General features: G+C 35.9%; 1 protein-coding gene and 2 pseudogenes across 1 annotated transcript; 2 read left to right on the top strand and 1 right to left on the bottom strand.

The window, feature by feature from the left end:
- Positions 1–262: 262 nt before the first annotated feature.
- Positions 263–3,823, top strand: LOC102603494 (uncharacterized; annotated as a pseudogene).
- A 3,951-nt stretch (positions 3,824–7,774) lies between these two features.
- LOC102603156 (uncharacterized) lies at positions 7,775–9,737 on the top strand (annotated as a pseudogene).
- Positions 9,738–10,666: 929 nt separating this feature from the next.
- Positions 10,667–12,882, bottom strand: LOC107060415 (SNF2 domain-containing protein CLASSY 4-like). The gene is made up of 3 exons (XM_015308353.1): positions 12,385–12,882; positions 11,729–12,316; positions 10,667–11,611 (listed from the first exon to the last, which is right to left on the bottom strand). The coding sequence occupies exons 1-3, from the start codon at positions 12,880–12,882 to the stop codon at positions 10,667–10,669; spliced, it is 2,031 nt and encodes a 676-aa protein (XP_015163839.1).
- Positions 12,883–21,633: the final 8,751 nt, after the last annotated feature.

The following is a 21,633-nucleotide window of genomic DNA, read 5'->3' as shown; positions in this document are numbered from 1 at the left end:
TAAGATAGTTGTTTATATAGTTGGAAGGCATTCTCAAACTTCAGTTTTTCCTACTTCTGGACATTCTCAAGTTCAGTTTGGTCCATGACATGTGTGAAAGAATCTGAATATTTCTTAAAAGAGAGAAATTCTTTAACTTAGATTTGATAAATATGATTAACTTTGTTTTTTTTGTAGATATGACACGAGGCAGAGGTCGAGGTAACACAAGTCGTGCAAGCAAGATGTCAATTGGAGATCGAGGTAGCACAAGCAAGTTAATATGCCCACTGTTCCTATTCCCATAACTAGTTCTCAACAAGGTGGTATTAGTTCTTCTAGTGGACCAAATAATATCATTCAAGTTCAGACATTAGTTCCTACTATTTCTCCTCATGTTCAAACATTAGATCAATGTAGTACCCCATCAGTTCATCTTGAACCAGCCCCTGTAATACCTAATAGAAGCAATGCAATAGTTGAGGGTGCATCTACTGATCAGAGAAACGTAACAGGTGACTCTACATCTAATCAAAACAACACAATAGGTGAAGGTGAGAGCAATAGTAACCCTGAACAGCGGACGCTTGTTTTTCTTTCTGCTGCCGGGTTAGTGTGTGTTTGCACTATTATTATTAATATACTGTGAATTTCTGTATCAAAGAGTTCATATAATATCTTCAAATTTTTTTTCAGGTCATAGGTGAGGGTGCATCTACTGATAAGAGAAACGTAACAGGTGACTCTACATCTAGTAAAAACAACACAATAGGTAAAGGTGAGAGCAATAGTAACCCTGAACAGCGGACGCTTGTTTTTCTTTCTGCTGCCGGGTTAGTGTGTGTTTGCACTATTATTATTAATATACTGTGAATTTCTGTATCAAAGAGTTCATATAATATCTTCAATTTTTTTTCAGGTTGGAACCTTCAAGTACTTGCTCTAATCGAATATGTGAGTCTTTCAAGAGTGAGCTTGATCCCAAGGGAACTAATTGGAAAAGTGTCCCACAAGAAACAAAAGATTTTTATCTAGGGGAATTCGAGGTATAATATTTCAGCATTTTAATTAAAAAGGTTCATCAGTTTTATAGTTTGGATACTGATGTTGTTATTTATAAAACTATTTCAGAAGGAATTCTATTGGGATCCATCCATTGATAGTGAAGTGAAGATACAATGGCGAAGGAAGGCAGCGAGAAGGTACAGTGATTTCATTTCTGGCTTAAAAAAAGAAGGAAAACGGCCAAAATATATTTCAGAAGAAATATGGGAAAGTTGGATGAGTATTTGGAAGAAACCTGAGGTTATTGAAAAGTCAAAAATAAATTCAAGAAATCGTTGTGGCGGTCAGGATGCAGTTGCCAAAGGAACTCACACGGGAGGCTCTATTACCATTGGAGAGCATCGTAAGAGACTTGTAAGTATATTTTCACGCACCCTTCATTTACTTGTGTCACAGTGACTATTTGCAATTGAGTTAGCATTCAAGTTTTATCTCTAAGGATTTTCTAGAATTTTGTGAACAAGAAAAAACATTTGTTAATGTCGATGTAGTGCTGATGTAGATGTGTCTCCTAGCTAACCTTACTTTGCTATGAACTAACAGATATGGTCTCGAATTACACTATACCATGCTTTTATATTTTCATGTACTTTAATTTTTTTTTCTTGTATAGGCTATTAAAAATGGTCGCAATCCAACACCAAGTGAGATACATTGCATGTCCATACACATGGTCATGATGGAAAATCTTTTGTTGGTGAACGAGCTCAAATCGTGCATGTAATTTCAATATTCTTACTGCTGATCCCAAGGTGCTTTCTAATCTCTTCATTTGTGGCTGGTGTTATTAGTTTCAATTGTTGTGTTCTTTTCAGTCTTGGTCCACTGCTCATTATATCTCTTCTTACTGTTGATAATACATGAGTTGATGATCCTAATAATGCCTATATCTCTTCTTACTTCTCAAATAGTTTAGGAGAGTGGTTAACATTGGATGACTTGGTTTTCTCCATTCCCTTATGATTATTGGCATGAAGCTTTTATGATCTGCTAAGTGGTTGAAAAATCTGAAGCTTCTAGCCCCTTTTGGTGACATCTCTTCAAAAGGGAATGAAGATTTCTTGTGAACTCGATTTCTTAATTTTATATTGTTGTTGTGTTTATTTTATACAAATCTAGATAAAATGCTTTATCTCGATCTAGCAAACATTCCCCTTTTCGAGCTTCATTGTTATTGTCGGTATTGATTTTGATTGGAATAAGTTGCAGGTGCTTCCCCTTTATTTTCGTTCTAGCTTCTGTTATTTTTTATTTTGATTTTGATTGGAACACAATTGATCAGAGTAGCTAGACATTGTAGTTATTTCTAGTGTCATTGCTGCTAGGACCATAACAGAAGATACATGTAAGTCTTCCTGCAACATACAGACCTTCTTCAGTAATGGGTCTCCACTGCTCAACACATGAAAAATTAATTCCCAGACCAACATTAAGTCCTCTTAGGATGTGCACTGTACGGAGAACATAAAACAGTATACGTATATTTAATTCGCCAACTGGTTCAACTGGCAACTGTTATCACCATGTGAATGAAGGAAAACCAATGTTGTTAACTGCCAATATACTATTGTTTCCAAAGGTGGGGACTTATGGTTAGACAATAGGAAAACTACTGAAGTTTACTAGGTGAAAGGCATTATCTGTGGTTTTGGATTATCACAAGTAAAATTATGGACTGGGATCTTGACTGCAGCAACCTGGAAAAAAAGACATTTTCCTTTCTGCAGCCTAGCAAATTAGGAAAGAAAGATCTATGTTTTCTGACCCTCAGACTTATCTGACCATTCCTCAACTTCTCCAGCTCCTCTCCTAGATTATTTTTCACGAGATCAACACGAGGACTAGTGTTGATCTGGAATTCTGCTTTCGATACATTTCAGTCAGTGCTTTTTATGAGTTGTGTTCTCCTTCTCTAGACACTTAAGCCTGACAAAGATATTAGGAATAGTAGAAGTAGGTGTTGCAGCTTAAATAGTTGTTTCTCAAGTGCAGTTTTTTCAGATTTCAATATTTGGTGTTGATCTGGAATTCCGCTTTCGATATTTGATGTTGGTTTTGTTCAAAATTTACTCATGTGAACTTTGTTTTGCATCTTAGACCTTTTTTAAATGCATAATTTTTTAAACACATGAGAACTCATTGCTGTTAGTTGAGTCTGGATGTGTCTATTGTTGTTATAAATAAACAATTTCACTAATTTTCACTCTTTTGCAGGAAAAATATCAAGAAATATTACAGAACCAAACACAAACTCAATCTGAAGTTGATCAATGGAAAGCATATTATCAAGCAGCGGGAGGGGAAAAGAAAAGAAGGATATATGGTCTTGGAGCTCAAGCAAAAGTATTTTATGGACCAAACTTTCGTGTCTCTTCTGGATCTGATGCTTCTGGCTCAGTACCATGTCCAAATGCTCAAACAACACCGACAGAAATATGGATGAGTTAGTGGTGCGAATGATTCCTTCGCTAACTAATCACTTGCTTCCTATATTTGTAGAGCAGATACGTGGTTTGATTTCTCCAGCCTCATCTCAACCAGACTCAGCTACCAACCATCCATCAACTATTGCACCTGTAATTCCTGCTCCAACTGCAAAAAATATCGATGAGGATCGTGCATCGCTTTCTGAGGAATGATTGTGGCTCTCTAGTCTCTCTTAGTTAGTTTTTGTTAGCTAGATTTTGTTGCAAATGCTTTCAGCTATATATTTTGCTTGAAATTTATCATTGGGGATATTTTGAACTTGGTAATATCATTTGCACTTAGCTATGTACTTTGGATCTTGTACAATATTAATTTCTACGGATTAAGTTAATTTTATGATTATATAATGTGTTGAAATGTGTATTTAATTACACAAATAAAAAAATATTGATAGATTTGTGACAAATTATTTTCGTCGCTAAATGAATGGAGATGAAATTAGCAACAAAATATTTGGTCGCCCTATATGAATGAAACGATGAAATAATATATAAAATAGAGGGATAAAATTTAAAATACACGATGGATTTTTTGTCGCTAAAGAAATTGGTGACGAAATTAGCGACAATAATTTGGTCGCCAATATGTTGAGACGACGAAATAAGTTACAAGAACAACGACATAAATTACAAAATAGTGACAGATTTTTCCGTTGCTAATCTTGCCAACGGATAACTTTCGTCGCAAATCCGTCGCTCAGTTTGTGACGGATTCAATTTTTTTGTCGCTAAATGGTTAGCTACGCGCAATATAGAGACGAACAATATTTTGTCGCTATTCCGTCGCTAAACCAAAATAGCGACAAAATAATCTATTTAGCGACCAATTTTGCTTGTAGCTAAACACAGTTTTTTTTTGTAGTGCCAAGTTATGTGCTAAAAGTTATTTCCATTTTACTAGGCACTATGTATTTCGTGCGATCTGCCGCTCGAAGAGGACATTAGCTGCGCGGTAAGGTCAATGCTGCGGGTTAGGCCAATTTCAATCATTTTAAAAATTGGACTAATTTTCTAGTAACGCAAATGATAGAATGACCACTTTGCCTAATTACCCTATTATATGTGAGGAAAATTGATACTAATTTAAAAAGGCATATGTGTACTAACAGTTAATAGAAATAAAAGATACTCCATTATTACTACTCTGTTATTGTAATAACTGTTCTTCTAGTCATATACAGTAGAGGTTGACGTTCGGTTGTTTAGTTTTATTTTATCAAATTTTGGTTTAGTTCTTCGATTTTCGGTTTTGAAAAAATGTGCACTTCAATTTGATTTGATTCGGTATTTTTAAAACGATTTTTTGGTGCATATGAATAATAAAATGAGAACAAAATTAAAGTATATATAAGTAATAATGTGTCTCATGATGAAACATTGTGCCTCTAACTATTACTCAAGGAAAATAAGGAACAAGACCGTATAAATCTGGATTAGTTGGACTTTGATGCGAATAAATGAGAAATAATAATAAAAAAATGATATTCTAGATATGGATAGCTTACCTGTTTCCTTTGGCATTCTAAATCAGTTGAGTATTTACTTTAAAAACAACCTAAATTCCGTTCGGACATCGTAAGCACGGTCCTCAGCAAAGAGGACACGTAGAGAACTATTTTTATTTATTTAATTTTTAATTTTTTTTAAATTTTTTTTAAAACACGTAGAGAACTAGAATTGTCATGCTTTCTATTTATTTCATCACAAAAAACTCCTAATTTCTCCTGCAATTTCCCTATGTCTCCACACTGATTTTCTTGCTTATCTGGTAAGTTTTTATCTCTTATTAATTCCTTCTTCTAATACATTACTTGTATTCTTGCTATACATAATAAGGAAATGAGGAAATTTTTTATAATGGTAGAGGTCCAACCAACAATAGTTGTGTGACTTTCCATTGATTAATTGACATTTGGATAATGTGTCTATTTCTTCACCTTTTTACCATCTCTCCAAATTTTTTTATAATGGTAGAGGTCCAACAACAATAGTTGTGTGACCTTCCATTGATTAATTGACACTTGAATAATGTGTCTATTTCTTTACATTTTTACCATCTCTCTCCGAAAATTTTTATAATGGTAGAGGTCCAACCAACAATAGTTGTGTGACCCTCCATTGATTAATTGACACTTGGATAATGTGTTTATTTCTTTACCTTTTTACCATCTCTCTCCTTCTCACCCTTCTTTTCATTCATTTTCTTATTTTCTTACTCCTAATAAATATTTCTTAATTTAAGTTATAATTTTTTAAAATACTTAATAGAAAAACGTTAGAAAATATATATTATAACTGAATGTACGTAAAGACACGAAAAATGAATTCTAATAATATTAAGGTTGAATGATATTATTATTATTATTATTATTATATTATAATAATAATAACAATAACAATAATAATAATAATAATAATAATAATAAAAATCTTATCAAATCAATTTATATGCTAAAGTAAATTAGTTTGTATTTTGAGTTAATTTGATTCTATTAAATATACTGAAAAATAAGTTTATTTTTAATGTTAACAATTTTATAAGTGTTTAAGTTATTTTAACAGAAAATGTATTTATCGATATTTTTTTTAATCAAATGTATTAATTATTTAATTATGTTTTGAGAATTAGATATTTATTTGGAGAAAAAAAATGAACGAAAAGAGAGGTGAGTAAGAGAGATGGTAAAAAGGTAAAGAAGTGGACCCATTATCCAAGTGTCAATTAATTAATGGAGGGTTACACAACTATTGTTGGTTGGACCTCTACCATTGTAAATTTTTTCAGGAAATGAGTATGTAAAAACAATAACACTCACTCTTTTGTATTCAAATAATCAACACGAAAACATGTTGTACTACAACATTCATGTCATTTTTATAGGGAAAAAGGTCTGATATATCCATTAACTTTGTTATTTTGAGTTGATATATCCCTCGTTATAAAAGTGACTCATATATACTCTTACTGTTATACAAATGACTCACACATACCCCTTTCCTCTAACGGAAGTGAAAAAATTAATTTTATTTTAATATTTTAATTATTTTTTTGAAAAAAATATAATCCACGGTATATGGATTATACCCCACACATATAGGATATATTTAATACCCCTCACACGTATTTTTTATTTTATTTTAATGACTAATTTAAATTTATTATTTTGATGGTCAAATTTATTTATATTTCACTAATTTTCTTGTAAAATTTATTATAGATGCCCCATTTTTTATTTTTACAAATACAAAAAACTAAATTACAATATAGCCGTAAAAAATAGTTTTAAATTTTTTCTTTACACTAAAGAATGAAAGAAAAAAGAATAAGAAACTCAGATAATGATAATCTAAGAAGTCAAAAAAAAATTGTATGAAAAAGATTAAAATTTACCTTGAAATTTGCTAGGAAGGATCATATATATACCTCTACATGATTTTTTTTTTAAATTGAAAGTAAAATAAAATAAATGTAAGACTATTTTTTTCAGTTCTGTTAGATGAAGGGTATATGTGAGCTCATTTTGTAACGGTAAGGGTATATGTGAGCCATTTGTATAACGGTAAGAGTATATATGTGCCACTTTCATAACGATGAGTATATCGGCTCTAAATGACAAAATTAAGGAGTATATCAGACCCTTTTTCCTTTTTTTATATGAGCTAGTTTGACTTGACACAGAATTTTAAGAAAAAAATGAAGAATTGTGGTCTAAAATAAGTGATAGATATTTGTGTGACTATACATAATTTCATTAAAGGTAAAATAAGAATTCTTAATTGTTACTTAATATAAAAATGTGTCATTCTTTTTGGATCCACTATAAACGAAAGTAAGTCATATAAAATGAAACAGAGTAACAATTCTTAATTTCATCACTATTTAATTAACTATTATAGTTTGCAACCATTTATTTCACATACGCATATTGTTAAGCTTGAAGAACTTGTCAAATGTAAGAGTTTTAGTATTCTAACCAAAACTAGTTGTAGATTCATAGTGAACATACTGTATAAATGGATCTCAGTGATGATTAAAAACTCGTCTTGCTTCTGAATCGAACATGCAACGAAAATATTGTACTAGTAATATTTAACGTATCAACCTGAATTTTGCTCGCCCTGCCCTGCATAGCTTCATTTAGAATTTCAGTTGTAGTTCACCCGCCCCGCCCCGCCCCGCCCCGTATGCGTTGTTAATTGGTTGAGGATATTGTTGTCAACAGATATACTAGTATCAAGTGAAGATGTTAGGCTGTTCAAAATACAAGTTCCTTTCACTTGTTTTGATGTTACTGCTAATAATGGTTGATCCAAGTTCACAATCTCAAGTAAAAGAAGAAAACGGAGTTAAATCTGCTGTCTTTCGATCACCAACGATTATGCTGGAACCTGGATCTGTCTCTAACAAGTATTACAACAACATTGACTTCCCTAAAGGCCATATTGCTGTCAAAAGTTTTGTTGCTGAAGTAGTTGATGAGGCAGGGAATTCGGTACCCCTCTACGAGACATATCTTCACCACTGGGTTGTTGTAAGATATTATTATCGAAAAGGTGTGGGGTTCAATCAATCAAATTTTATTGTCAAAAGAAATTCAGGGATATGTGATGAAGGCCTTCCTCAATATTTTGGCCTTGGATCAGAGACCCGAAAAACAATCACCTATGTTCCAGACCCTTATGGAATAGAAGTTGGTAATCCAGTCGAAGTACCTCCTGGATACGAGGAAAGATGGTTGTTCAATATACATGCAATTGATACATGAGGTGCGGAAGATAGATTGGGATGCATTGAATGCAGGTGTGATCTTTATAATGTTACCAAGGACGAGAATGACCGAGTGATAGAGCTAGATTACATCGGAGGCTTGAGATGTTGTTATGATGAAACAAGATGCAGGGTGAAAGACGGATTCTATGGATCGAGGAGAAACCTGTACCTGAAGTACACAGTGAAGTATATTGATTGGGTTGCCTCCCTTGTGCCTGTCAAAATTTATATACTTGATATCACTGATGCATGGAAAAAGCCAGAAAAATCGACTGCCACTGTGGCAAGACATCACTGCCAGGTGTGAATGATAATTCAGCTCATAGCTGAAATCATTTTTAACTCTTTGCTACTACCTAAATATATCTGGTTAATAGTTAGTTAATTTCTTTTACTTCAGATAGAATATTTAGTGGAATCATGTGCTGCATCTGTTGCAAATGTCGATTGCACTCATACAAAGAAGATAAGCATAACTTTTCCTAGTGGCGGAGATATCATCTACGGAACTGCACATCAACATACAGGAGGGACTGGGATGGCACTCCATGGAGAGGTACTCTGAGCTATTATATTTTGTTTCTTTGGTCATGTTCTGCTTACAATCTGGATTACTTGTATACATTTCTTATAGATTTTCAGATGATGAACCTACTGATAAAAACAGAGGTATTTGTACAAAAAGCTTTTTCTTTTAATCACCGTCGAGTGTTTATTGTGTTTTGATTATCACACTATGTTGTGTTCTTGTTCATCTATTGTAGGATTTGCATTGTTTCCCTTGTTGTTGGCTATGTTTCTTATATTTATTTAATTATTGTACTTGGATTTGCTACATTTGAGCCGAGAGTCTTTCACAAACAGTGTCTCTATCTCCACGAGGTAGTGGTAAGGTTTGCGTACAGTCTACCCTCCCCAGACCCCACTTGTGGGACTACACTGGTGATGTTGTTGTTGTTGTTGTTGATACTTGGCTTGTTGCATGCATCTTAACACTGGTTGATCGAATCCATATCGAATTTCATTCTCTTAACATCAGATAAAAGAAGTGTTGTTAGCATTCATTTCATGACATGATTGTCATACTTCAGAAGATTATTTGGTTGAGTTTGGTGTTGATTATTTTCTTAATTTCTTCTTCTCTGATTCCACGGCACTGGTCTAGGATGGACATGTCATATGCTCGTCTCTTCCAATATATGGGGAAGGAAAGGAACCAGGAAATGAAGCTGGTTACATTGTCGGTATGTCTAGTTGTTATCCTATACCTGGCTCTATCAAGATCTCGGAAGGGGAGACTGTAACTTTACTGTCAAACTATAGCAATGCCCAGAGGCATACAGGAGTGATGGGGTTGTTCTATCTCTTGGTTGCTGAACCATCATCGAAGCCTAACTCTATCCTGAGTCTATACTGATATGAGGTTCCCTCCATTTGGTAACTGTGGTCCCTTCTTTTTGGACACGTGTGTTGCACTTGTATGTCAAGTTACCAAATTACATGAATTTGTAATATAATGTCAATATTACTAAAATAAACTTTGAGTAAATGATGGTATATATTATCCATATTAATTAAGTACAAGTGTTTGTGAATGACATATCTTTGGATCTTTGTATAGTGAAATGTTTATCAATGTTAAGATGACGGAAAATTATCTGAATTTACGTATGAATGACAGAGAAAAAAAGAAAGGATAATATCTGGTTTCAGACACTTTGATGCAATTCTATGATTTTGGTATAAAGAAAAAAGAAAGGATTCAAGAATGTGCAGATTCACTCCTGGATGTTTACGAAGAATGCAGATACAATTTTTCGTCACCCACAGGATGTTCATGTTCGTATGAGAGTTGATTTATATTTATCATTATCTATTCATTGAACTTCGCCAAATGATGTAAATTAACTCATTGAGAACGTGTTGTATTGTATACACATTTTTGGATAGTCGTACTGTGTATACTCATATGGGATTTTTATTTCCTTTATGAAGAGGTCAAGAAAAGGAATGAATCCAGACAATAATATGAATACTTCTTTTTGAGATACTAGAATCATTTTTCCCTCAAAGTCTCGACGGTAATTAAGTTGTACTCAATTTTACACTAGTGAGGATGATAGAAAAGCTGGTGGATTCATTGCTAAATTCAAAGAACAGATTAGGCATTAAAAAATTGAATCATTTAGATGATAAAGCACAATCAATTTTGCATTGTCCACTAAGAATCAGATTACAATAAAAATGCCTGTAAAGAAGCAGTAACAAGTAACAACATCCTAGCCTTAGAGAAAAAGCATTTGAGCCTCTTTGAGTACATACTAACCTTACTGCTTCCTTTTGAAGTTTGGTTACAAGAATTAAATTAGATACCACACAAGGTGAATTCATGGACAAGAGGTGAAATAATATCCCTAATCTCTTCCAACGCTCGAGCATTCTTGTCAATGGAACTGCTAAGAGAAGTCCATTTCTGCTTAAAATCAGCAGCAAACTTTGGACTAACTACACAGAGAGTGTTGTACAGGTCTTTGATGTTATTCTTGAATGGAGTTCCAGACAAAAGTATGCGCTTCTCTGTTTCAACCTTTCTCAAAGCTTTCCACACAAGACTCTGCTCATTCCAACCATTCAGCCCTTCTTCAAGGACCAGAAGACCAGGAGATTTTAGAAGTATTTCTCTAGTCTCTTTGGCATAACCCTCTCCATCTTCTCCTGTGAGAATTCTGAACAAGTCATAACTGATTCCCAAAACACTCTGACTTTTCGCCCAAGATTGCAGCTTCACCATGCGTTTAAGGTGTGGATTTTTTTTCACAGCATGGGATAAACAGTTAAAGACACCAACAGTACCTTCATCTTCCTTTAAAGAGAAGTCCTTGTTGTTCAAGTTGTGGAAGGGAATGTCCACCGCCCATTTCTGGAACTCGGCTTCCCATTTAAGAAGCAAATTGGATGGAGCTATGATTACAGGCCGACACTGTGGGAACAACTTCAGAAATGACTGAAGAAACACTATGGTGAGTCGGGTTTTTCCGGTGCCTGGTGGGTGTGAGATAATGCATCCTCCCTTACTCACAAATAGGGGCTCTCTCAGCCTCTCAAGAGTTATATCTCCAGCAATGTTGTTCCACATGAACTCAAATCCTTCACATTGATGAAAATACATTGTCGCTTTGGCAATTTGGTGAACTAAATCCCACACGGTTCCTTCTCCATAAAAATCAGAAACTCTGAAGCCATGAACATCCAAGAGTGATGGCGACTCTTCAAAATATTTTCTTTCGTACCTCCCTCGAGTTCTCTGAGCCTGCAGATGACACAAAAGTTCAAGAATTTAAGAGTGAACCATAAATAAATTGGAGAACAAAGTTCAAAAAATATTTGAAAAGAAAAGTGCTTGATAGGACAAAACTCGTATACTTACAAAAGGAGGGCAGATGTACTTGCTCTCCAAATGGACATATGGACAAACTGAACAGATGAGTCCAATTTGTTCATCTAGAACAAGATGGTGGTTCTCCATCTGACAATCACTTAGTTGTCCACTCTGCATCGGCGAAACAGATGGATTTGTAAAGCCAATATGTAATTCTTCGATACACATGTTCATTTCAACAAAAAGATTGTCAATCTCCTTTTCCCATTCTTCTTTCTCCAGAGGAAGAGGTTCCTGGTCTTCAAATCCGAGTATTAAAGGAAGTGTTTCTTTGACAAAAACATGTTCCTTCTTTTCAGGAGGAGTGACTTTATTATGATCATTGACATTTTTTATTGATTTAACAATAAACTTCAGAAACTCAGACTCTTCAAGAATCTTCTTTCGATTCTTTCGAAGAGCATCAGTTGAAGATCTGAATTCTGACTCGGAACATGAGGTTGTATCAGTAAACTCTTTGGATTCGATTGCCGCCCTAAACATGCTTGAAGTAGAAGGAACAACCTCATATGTTACATTCAACATCGGAGCAGGCTTCTCCCTAATGACAACAACATCAGGATCACTCTCCTCCTCCTACACCCTCTAATGGTAACAACATCAGGATCACTCTCTTCCTCCCCCTCCTCCCTAATGATAACTACATCAGGATCACTCTCCTCCTCCTCTTCCTCCTCCCTAATGATAACAACATCAGGATCACTCTCCTCCTCCTCCTCCTCCCTAATGATAACAACATTAGGATCACTCTCATCCTCCTCCTCATTCTCCCTAATGATAACAACATCAGGATCACTCTCCTCGTCCTCCTCCTCCTCCTTAATGATAACAACATCATGATCACTCTCCTCCTCCTTTTCCTCCCTAATGATAACATCAGGATCACTCTCCTCCTCATCCTCCTTCTTCTCCTCATCCTCCTCCTCCTCCTCCTCCCTAACAACATTAGGACCATTTTCCTCCTCCTCCTCCTCGCTAATGAGAACAACATCACCATCACTCTCCTCCTCCGACGAATCTGCACCATCATCAGATACTTCTTCAACGAAAGGTTGATTCGTGAAGGACTCACGAGTTCCTGGACTGAACTTTCTCTGCCCATTGTTTTCCACATTTCTCTCGTCACCTCCGGAAGGCTCCATATTTTTTCTTTTCCTTCCACAACTAATATTCGTAGGATTACCACTTTGACTCACTCTGTTCCTCTTTTGGTTGTGATGTAAAGTAGGTGTCATTAGTGTTAATAGTTAGTTAGTTACAGAAAGGGCAAATTAGTCTATCAAGAAGAGTTAGTTATAACTAACTCAATATGCTGTTATTAAAGGAAGGTACAAGGATAGCTCTATAAATAGCTACTCCTCATTGTATTTTTGCTTTAAGTCAATATATGAAATCTTCTCCTCTCTTCTTCTTCTTTTTCATTCTCTTCTCTAAATCTTCCATTCATGATTGAGCTTCTTTAGTTTACGAACATGGTATCAGAGCTTTGTGCTTTAGTCTGATTAAGAACTGAAGTCGGTATTGTTCAAAGGATCAAAGAATCAATTGACTGATTCATCGATTCATGGAAGTGTGTTAAAGATCGTTACAGATCGTAGCTTGAAATAAGGCTGGAATCTGTTTTGTTTGTGTTTGAACTGTTAGCTATATTGTTAGCTATTTGTTTCCGCGATTTGAAGTTCAATCTGATCATAAATGGCACCTGAAAGTAATTCAACTGATCTGCCTCAAAATGGATCTGCAGCTTTTGTTTCTCAAACTAACAGTTCAGTGCAAGGACAAGGTATTGATTATAATCATCCTCTGTTTCTTAATCCTACTGATGTTAGTGGTATTAACTTGATTTCGTTTCAACTGCTTGGTATTGAAAATTATATGCTATGGAGTAGATCTATTCGTTTAGCATTGTTAGGAAGAAATAAGCTTGGGTTAATTGATGGAACTGTTAGAAAGGAAATGTATGGTGTAGAATTGTGGGGACATTGGGAAAGGGTGAACGCAATAGTGTTGTCCTGGTTGTTGAACTCTGTGTCCAAAGGTTTGTTGAGTGGTCTTGCATTTGCCTCTAGTGCATTTGATGTTTGGACTGATCTTAGAGAAAGGTTTGATCGAGTAGATGGCTCTAGAACCTATAGTTTGCACAAAGACATATCTTCTATACAACAGGGTACTGCATCTGTTTCTGAGTATTACACAAGGCTTAAAACTCTGTGGGATGAGTTTGAGATATTAGTGCCAGCTCCTTGTTGCAATTGTGAGATTTCAAAAGGATTTGTGACTCACATGAACAGACAGAAGGTATATCAGTTTTTAATGGGGTTGAATGAATCCTATCAACAAGCCAGGAGTCAGATTCTTATGCTAGATCCATTACCAACAATTAATCATGTGTATTCTATGATAGTTGGAGATGAATGTCAAAAGGCTGTGGTAACCTGTACTACTAGTTTGGGAATGGCATCTATTAGTTTGGATTCCTCTGTAGCTATGTACTCAAAAGCTGGTAATAGTTCAGGTGTTGGTAGTAGCTCGGGTATGAATCAGAAGTTCAAAAGGAATTCCCTACTAATATGTGATTTTTGCAAGTGTAAGGGTCATAGCAAAGAGTTTTGTTACAAAATAGTGGGTTATCCTCCTGATTTTAAATCCAAAAGGAAGGTACAAGGGGGGTCTAGTCCACAGGCTAGCAGTCCTTCCGGCCATTATCCATCAGCCCATGCTAACTTTACATATGGTCTCAATACAAATATTCCTCCACCTGGCTGGGGAATCTCACTTAACCAACAACATCTTATGCATGGTTCTGCTCCTGCTCCTGAAGTGTCATCTACTGCTACTTCAAACAGAATAAGTCAAGCTGAGAGAGAGGTTCAACAGATGCTACATGGGTGCACATTTACAAAAGATCAATATGATCATATTTTGAAGATGGTTCAACAGAAATCAGATGCTTCTACTGTTTCTGCTTGCAACACTGCTAGTACTTCAGGTAAAACTTCTTCTGTTATTGATCACAGTCAAGTATGGATTGTTGATACAGGTGCGACAAATCATATGGTCTCTAGCTTGGACATGATGGTGGAAGATTCCGTGTCAAAGCTTGCAGAAGTTAAACCTGTGTACCTACCAAATGGTACTACCACACAAGTTTCTCATGTTGGTTCATGTGCTTTATCAGCCAGAAGTCTGCTCACTAATGCATTGCATGTTCCTGACTTCAAGTACAATCTGTTATCAGTCAGTCAACTCACAAAGGAGTTAGGGTGTTCTGTCACATTCTTTCCTAACTTTTGTGTTTTCCAGGAGCTCTGCAGTGGGAAGGTGAAGGAAGTTGGTAAGGAAGAAGGTGGTTTGTATCTTTTAATGAAGCACTTCACCAATAAAAGTGATTCCAGTACTGGCAAAGAAGTGGCATTTACAGTTAATAATACACAGGCAGTAGACATGGAGTTATGGCATCGAAGATTGGGACATGTGTCTTCTGCAGTTCTTGCGAGAATGTTTGCTATGAGTCACCACACTATGTGTAAAGTGACTAATTGTTCTGTATGTCCTTATGCTAAACAAACCAGATTAGTTTTTCCTGTGAGCAGTATCAAAACTACAGCTTGTTTTGAATTAATACATGTTGATGTTTGGAGACCCTATGCTACACCTACTGTTGATGGTAGCAAGTATTTTCTTACCATTGTTGATGATTTCTCTAGAATGACATGGTTATTTTTGCTTAAACATAAGTCAGCTGTGTGTGTTTCTATCAAAGAATTCCTTTTGTTTGTTAAAACTCAGTTTGGGAAATCAGTCAAAATATTGAGGTCTGACAATGGTACTGAGTTTGTGAATTCAGTGTGTGTAAGTATGTTCAAGGAAATGGGCATTCTGCATCAAAGATCATGTCCTCATACTCCTCAGCAAAATGGTGTTGCTGAAAGAAAACATAGACATTTACTTGAGGTCACACGAGCTCTCAGATTTCAAGCTAATATACCATTAAGATATTGGGGTCAGTGTGTGTTAACTGCCGCTTATCTCATTAACAGGTTACCTAGTAATGTACTTCAGTATGAGACACCTTATGAGAGACTGTATGGTCGACAACCAGTTTTGACTCACCTCAAGACTATAGGATGTTTATGCTTTGCGAAACATTTGACTGAACATGACAAATTAATGCCGAGGGTCAGGTCTGCAGTTCATATGGGATATTCTGAAATTCAGAAAGGTTACATTCTACTGGATCTCAGTAAAAATTCATTTTTTGTAAGTCGAGATGTGATTTTTAGAGAGGATCAATTCCCTTTTGCACAGGTGCCTAGTTCTGATCAGGAGAAGTTGTTTCCAGAATCTCTACCTGATTTTGCAGTCACTCCTCATCTAGAATACATGTTATCCCTTCAGTGTCCTTCCACTGCATGTCCTTCTACAGTTCAACATGATGAGTCTGCGTTGCCTTTAAGTACTACACTACCTAGTCCTGAGGTGGCTCCTGATGAAGTAGTATCAGATTTTATTACGGATGGTTCTGGGTTGGTTTCTGAGTTTAGAAGATCATCTAGACATAAACAGCCTCCCGTTTGGATGAAGGACTTTGTCTCATGTCCTCTCAATAAGGTTGTTCCCCACTCCATTTGCAATAATATAAGCTATGATCATCTCTCTTCTTCATACCAGTCCTACATTGCTGCTACTTCTATAATCAAAGAACCCGATACCTATTCTGAAGCTGTGAAAGATCAAAGGTGGGTGGATGCTATGCAATCTGAAATTCAAGCTCTTGAAAGTAATCATACTTGGGAGATCACTGATCTACCACCTGGCAAGAGACCTATAGGTTGTAGATGGATTTACAAAGTCAAGTATAAATCTACTGGTGAGGTTGAACGATTTAAAGCTAGGTTGGTGGCTAAGGGGTATAGCCAACAGGAAGGGATAGATTACAAGGAGACTTTTTCCCCGGTTGTTAAGATGGTCACAGTCAGAACCATTGTGTCACTTGCAGCATCCAGGCATTGGCATATTCATCAAATGGATGTGTTTAATGCCTTCTTGCATGGTGACTTAGATGATGAGATTTATATGCAGTTGCCAAAGGGTTTTGTCCGTCAAGGGGAGAAGGTATGTAGGCTGACCAAATCCCTTTATGGTCTCAAACAGGCCCCTAGACAGTGGAATCATAAACTGACTGAAGCACTGCTTAAACTGAGGTTTCAGCAAAGTCAACATGATCATTCCTTGTTTATTAACAAAGCAGAAGAAGGGATCATTATAGTACTTGTGTATGTGGATGATATGTTGATAACTGGCAGTAGTCTAAAGCTGATAGAAGACACAAAGAGGGCACTGCAACTAGCATTCAAGATGAAGGATCTGGGTGAGTTGAAGTACTTCCTAGGAATTGAATTTACTAGATCAACAGATGGCATACTAATGCATCAAAGAAAGTATGCTCTTGAGCTTATATCTGAGGTGGGCTTATCAGCAGCCAAACCTGCAGGAACCCCTATTGACATCAATGTTAAACTAACATCAAAATTATATGATGACCATGTAAAGAAGGGACAGGCAGAGACAGAGGATCCCTTGGTAGATCAAATAATGTATCAAAGATTAATAGGCAAGTTGCTGTATTTGAATATGACAAGACCTGATATAACATTCAGTACACAAACTCTTAGTCAATTCTTAAAACAACCAAAGAAGTCACATCTTGATGCTGCACTAAGAGTGGTCAGATATATAAAGAGACAACCTGGACAGGGTTTGTTATTATCTAGTAACTCAGATGAGTTGGTGACTGCCTTCTGTGATGCTGATTGGGCTTCGTGTATGTTAACTAGAAAGTCTGTAACAGGGTATATGGTGAAAGTTGGTCAGTCGTTAGTCTCTTGGAAGGCAAAGAAACAAACAACAGTGTCGAAAAGCTCAGCTGAAGCTGAATATAGGAGCCTTGCCTCCACTGTATCAGAGTTAGTATGGTTGGTTGGAGTGCTGAAGGAAGTAGGAGTTGAAGTTCAATTCCCAGTCCAAGTGTACAGTGACAGTAAAGCAGCAATCCAAATTGCTGCAAATCCAGTATACCACGAAAGGACAAAGCATATCGAAATCGATTGCCACTTTATAAGGGAGAAACTACAACAAGGTTTAATCAACCTGAACTATATTTCTACAAGAGATCAGCCTGCAGACGTCTTGACCAAAGGATTATCTAGACTTCAACATGAACACCTACTATCCAAGCTAGGAGTGCTAAACATTTTTGCACCACCTAGTTTGAAGGGGAGTGTTGTGATGTAAAGTAGGTGTCATTAGTGTTAATAGTTAGTTAGTTACAGAAAGGGCAAATTAGTCTATCAAGAAGAGTTAGTTATAACTAACTCAATATGCTGTTATTAAAGGAAGGTACAAGGATAGCTCTATAAATAGCTACTCCTCATTGTATTTTTGCTTTAAGTCAATATATGAAATCTTCTCCTCTCTTCTTCTTCTTTTTCATTCTCTTCTCTAAATCTTCCATTCATGATTGAGCTTCTTTAGTTTACGAACACTTTTCAATTATCTCCATCATATATTTTAAAGATTGTTGTCTGGTCCTCCTTTTTGAAACAGAGTCACTCCCTGAATCCATCTTCCGCACCTGGTTCAAACTACATAATTTTTATTATCAATCAAAATGAACAAGAATAAGAGATAACTCTATTTACAAACACTAACCTGAATAAAGAAAACTTTTTATGCCAGAAAATCAAGAATCGAAAGCTTTGAATTCTTGAAACTATAATAACAGAGTAATAAAGGCTGATGAGTTTGAAATTGAATGCATTGAAACTTTTTTATATAGAATGAGATAAGAGTAACAGAACAAAAGAAATGTGACTTATATGAGTATTTTATGCGTGAGAGAAAAACGAGAAAAGAGAGGAAAAACAAATATTTATGAAAAGTGTGTGCAATTTGTGACAGATTAGAATCTTCCAACAAATCATGATGATGTAAAGTGTGAACGTTAACACTTCCAACTGCATCATGTGAATTCACAGTCAAAATTTGTGTGTCTTCATCAGCAAGGGTATTTTTGTGAAAAAATATTTTTGTTGTTCCACTTTAATTTAATTAGTGTACAACTTTTCCAAAATTGTGAAAACCACTTTAGCTATGCCATTAGTTTTAATTCATATCATTTAGTTATCCCTTTATTACTTTGAATGTCAATGTTATTTGTGTAAATTATGTAATTACTTTGAGTAAAAAACTGTCGATCAATGAAGAAAAATGTATACTTTAATTATGGAAATCCGTATGCGTCCCCCCCTTCCCCACATTAAGTTTTGGAAAAAATGAGATCAATGATTACAGACCACTGATATAAAAGATTTTGGGATTGTTTACAACCTAGATAAAGCAAATGATGATTCGGTGATGTGTCGAATGGATCGACGATCACGACCCAGCTCGCCTAAACTTCCAGAACAATTGGATGTAGGAGTCAAGCCAAAAGGCGAGAAGAAGTTCAACTCGGTGGATCACCGAGTCGATCAGCGATCCTGACTAATTTCGTCGAGTGGACTCCGTGCTGAGATTTTTAGAAGTTTTTGTGAACGTATAAATTCATTTTTTAAAGAGAAAAGGAGCTCCCAAAGAGTGTATTCCCCAGTTTTGAATGCTTTTACATATTTTTACATTGTTGAACATTCTTGGAGAAGATTTGAATCTCGGATTTGAGGATTTAGGATTCTAGCTTTAATTTTGGCATTGAGCATTGCAGATTGTTGACAATTTGGATGGATAATCTTTTTGGTAACGATTTCTTAATTTTTGTTATGGTTGGATAAAACCCCTTCCCTTGAGGGTGTGATAATGCAATCAAATACATAAATTAACTTGTGGAAATTGTTAATTGCTGAATTTAATGTTGTTTTGAAATGGGTTCAATTGTAGGTTCATGTTTTAATTGATGAACTGAAGTTGCAAATTCAGTTCTAGCTTAGCTCTCTATGCTTGCTTGAGAAAGAGGTATAGAGTAGAAAGAATGATTGATAGTTGTATTGATTTGCATCTTTACAACCCAACTTTGAGAAAGTGGGTTAATTAAGGAATTGGGTTGTTTGGTATTATTTGAGGTTCGAGAGAACTCACTCGAAACATGATAGTTGATCGAGTGATGAATATTATATTCAAAACATATCCTACCCATTGAGATTAATTCGATTGATCACATTCTTAAGGTCCTATTTCTAATCATTCAAATCCCGCGTTAATTATTTTTTTTGTTAGCATTTGGTTATTAGAATCCCCCCCTTTGATAATGATAATTGAAACTTCGTGATTTATCTTATGTTGCGTACCCTTTTACTTTTACAAAAGATTAGAACACATATTTACTTCGTATTTGAATTCTTTATCGTATCACTCCCTGTGGGATCGACCCCAACTCATAGTTGGGTTTATTAGTGACCGCCTACACTTTGAATCAGAAGAAGTGTAGTTGAGCGTTATCATTGCTCCACTAAACCTGGAAGAGGGTCAATCATCAACCAGGTCAACTCGATTCAGTGACCAATTTTATCGGTGGTGGAAGACACATATGCATGACCGTCTGATGGCTGAGGATAGTAAACTATGGGACATTTTTCTGACTGTTCTTACATTCCTAATATTGAGTTAAAGGAGGGAGATATCACAAAAGTTCTTCCAAAAACCCGAACACAATATAGTGAGGTTGATAGAAAGAAGATTGAGAAAATCTACAAGGCAAAATTTTTTTGGTATGTGGTATAAGAGTGACGAATACAATAGAATCTCTGCTTGTGAATCTGCAATGGAGATATGGGACTGTCTCAAAACTGCTCATGAAGAAACTCAGCAAGTGAAGGAATCTAATAAGGTGGATATGCTTACCGCCCAGTATGAAAACTTCACTATTGTAAGACCTTGGTCTTAGAAAGAGCTAAATCTAGAAAGAACTAAATTGGAAAGAGCTAAATTGAGATTTGGTTCAAGTTACTCTTAATGTCACGCCCCGAGCTACCCCCGAGACGCGGACACGGGACCTAGGACCACAAGTGATCCCAAGCTAACCCTGCTGGCATGATCATGGGCATACTAAAGATAATAAACTGATGCGGAAGCTAAATCATAAATAAATCTGAAAAGATGGGGAATACCCAAATACTATAGCTGAATATATCAAATCTGAGAGTTTAATACAAAAGAAATATCAAACTCAAAATAGTAAGTTGAATCTAACTATGTCTAAAATAAGCCTCTAAACTGACTAGAAATGTTGGGACATGCCCCAACTAGATCTAGCAAAAACTGAAACTAAAGACTAAAAGCAATAAAGATAAACATGTCACTAGTCCTCGAAGAATGAGGACTCACCACTGATGCTGCTGAACTGAAGATCAGAAATCGATCTAAGCGTGATCTGGATACTGAGAACCTGAACCTACATCACGAGAAGATGTAGCGCACGTATGCGTCAGTACTTGAAAGGTACTGAGCATGCAGGATAGAGTAAAGCTGAAATAACATATAACTGAACAAAGCAATAAAGCAATGAAATAATCTGAACATGATATAGATACTGAAAAATACTGAATACTGAGCTAACTGATGCAATGACCAAATTTATAACATGCTGAGACTGAATACTGACTGTACTGAAATATGGTCAATGCAATAGAGTCTGACTGAACTGTGGGAGCTACTAATAACCGACATAAAACCACATGAGCTAAATGTGGAGTCCGATGTATACGCCCCATCGAGAGGACCCAATACACCCGGCCAAAGGTGTAGAGGCATGCTGGCGTGATCACTAAACTGATGTTGCCCACAGAGGGGACTTACACCTACGTGGCTCGTAGTTCTGGGACTATAAGGGTACGCTGAAA

The sequence above is a fragment of the Solanum tuberosum genome, unplaced genomic scaffold (assembly GCF_000226075.1).
Source record: "Solanum tuberosum cultivar DM 1-3 516 R44 unplaced genomic scaffold, SolTub_3.0 scf00078, whole genome shotgun sequence".
In the NCBI taxonomy this organism is placed as follows: Eukaryota; Viridiplantae; Streptophyta; class Magnoliopsida; order Solanales; family Solanaceae; genus Solanum; species Solanum tuberosum.
This window is presented reverse-complemented; position numbering and strand designations above follow the sequence as displayed.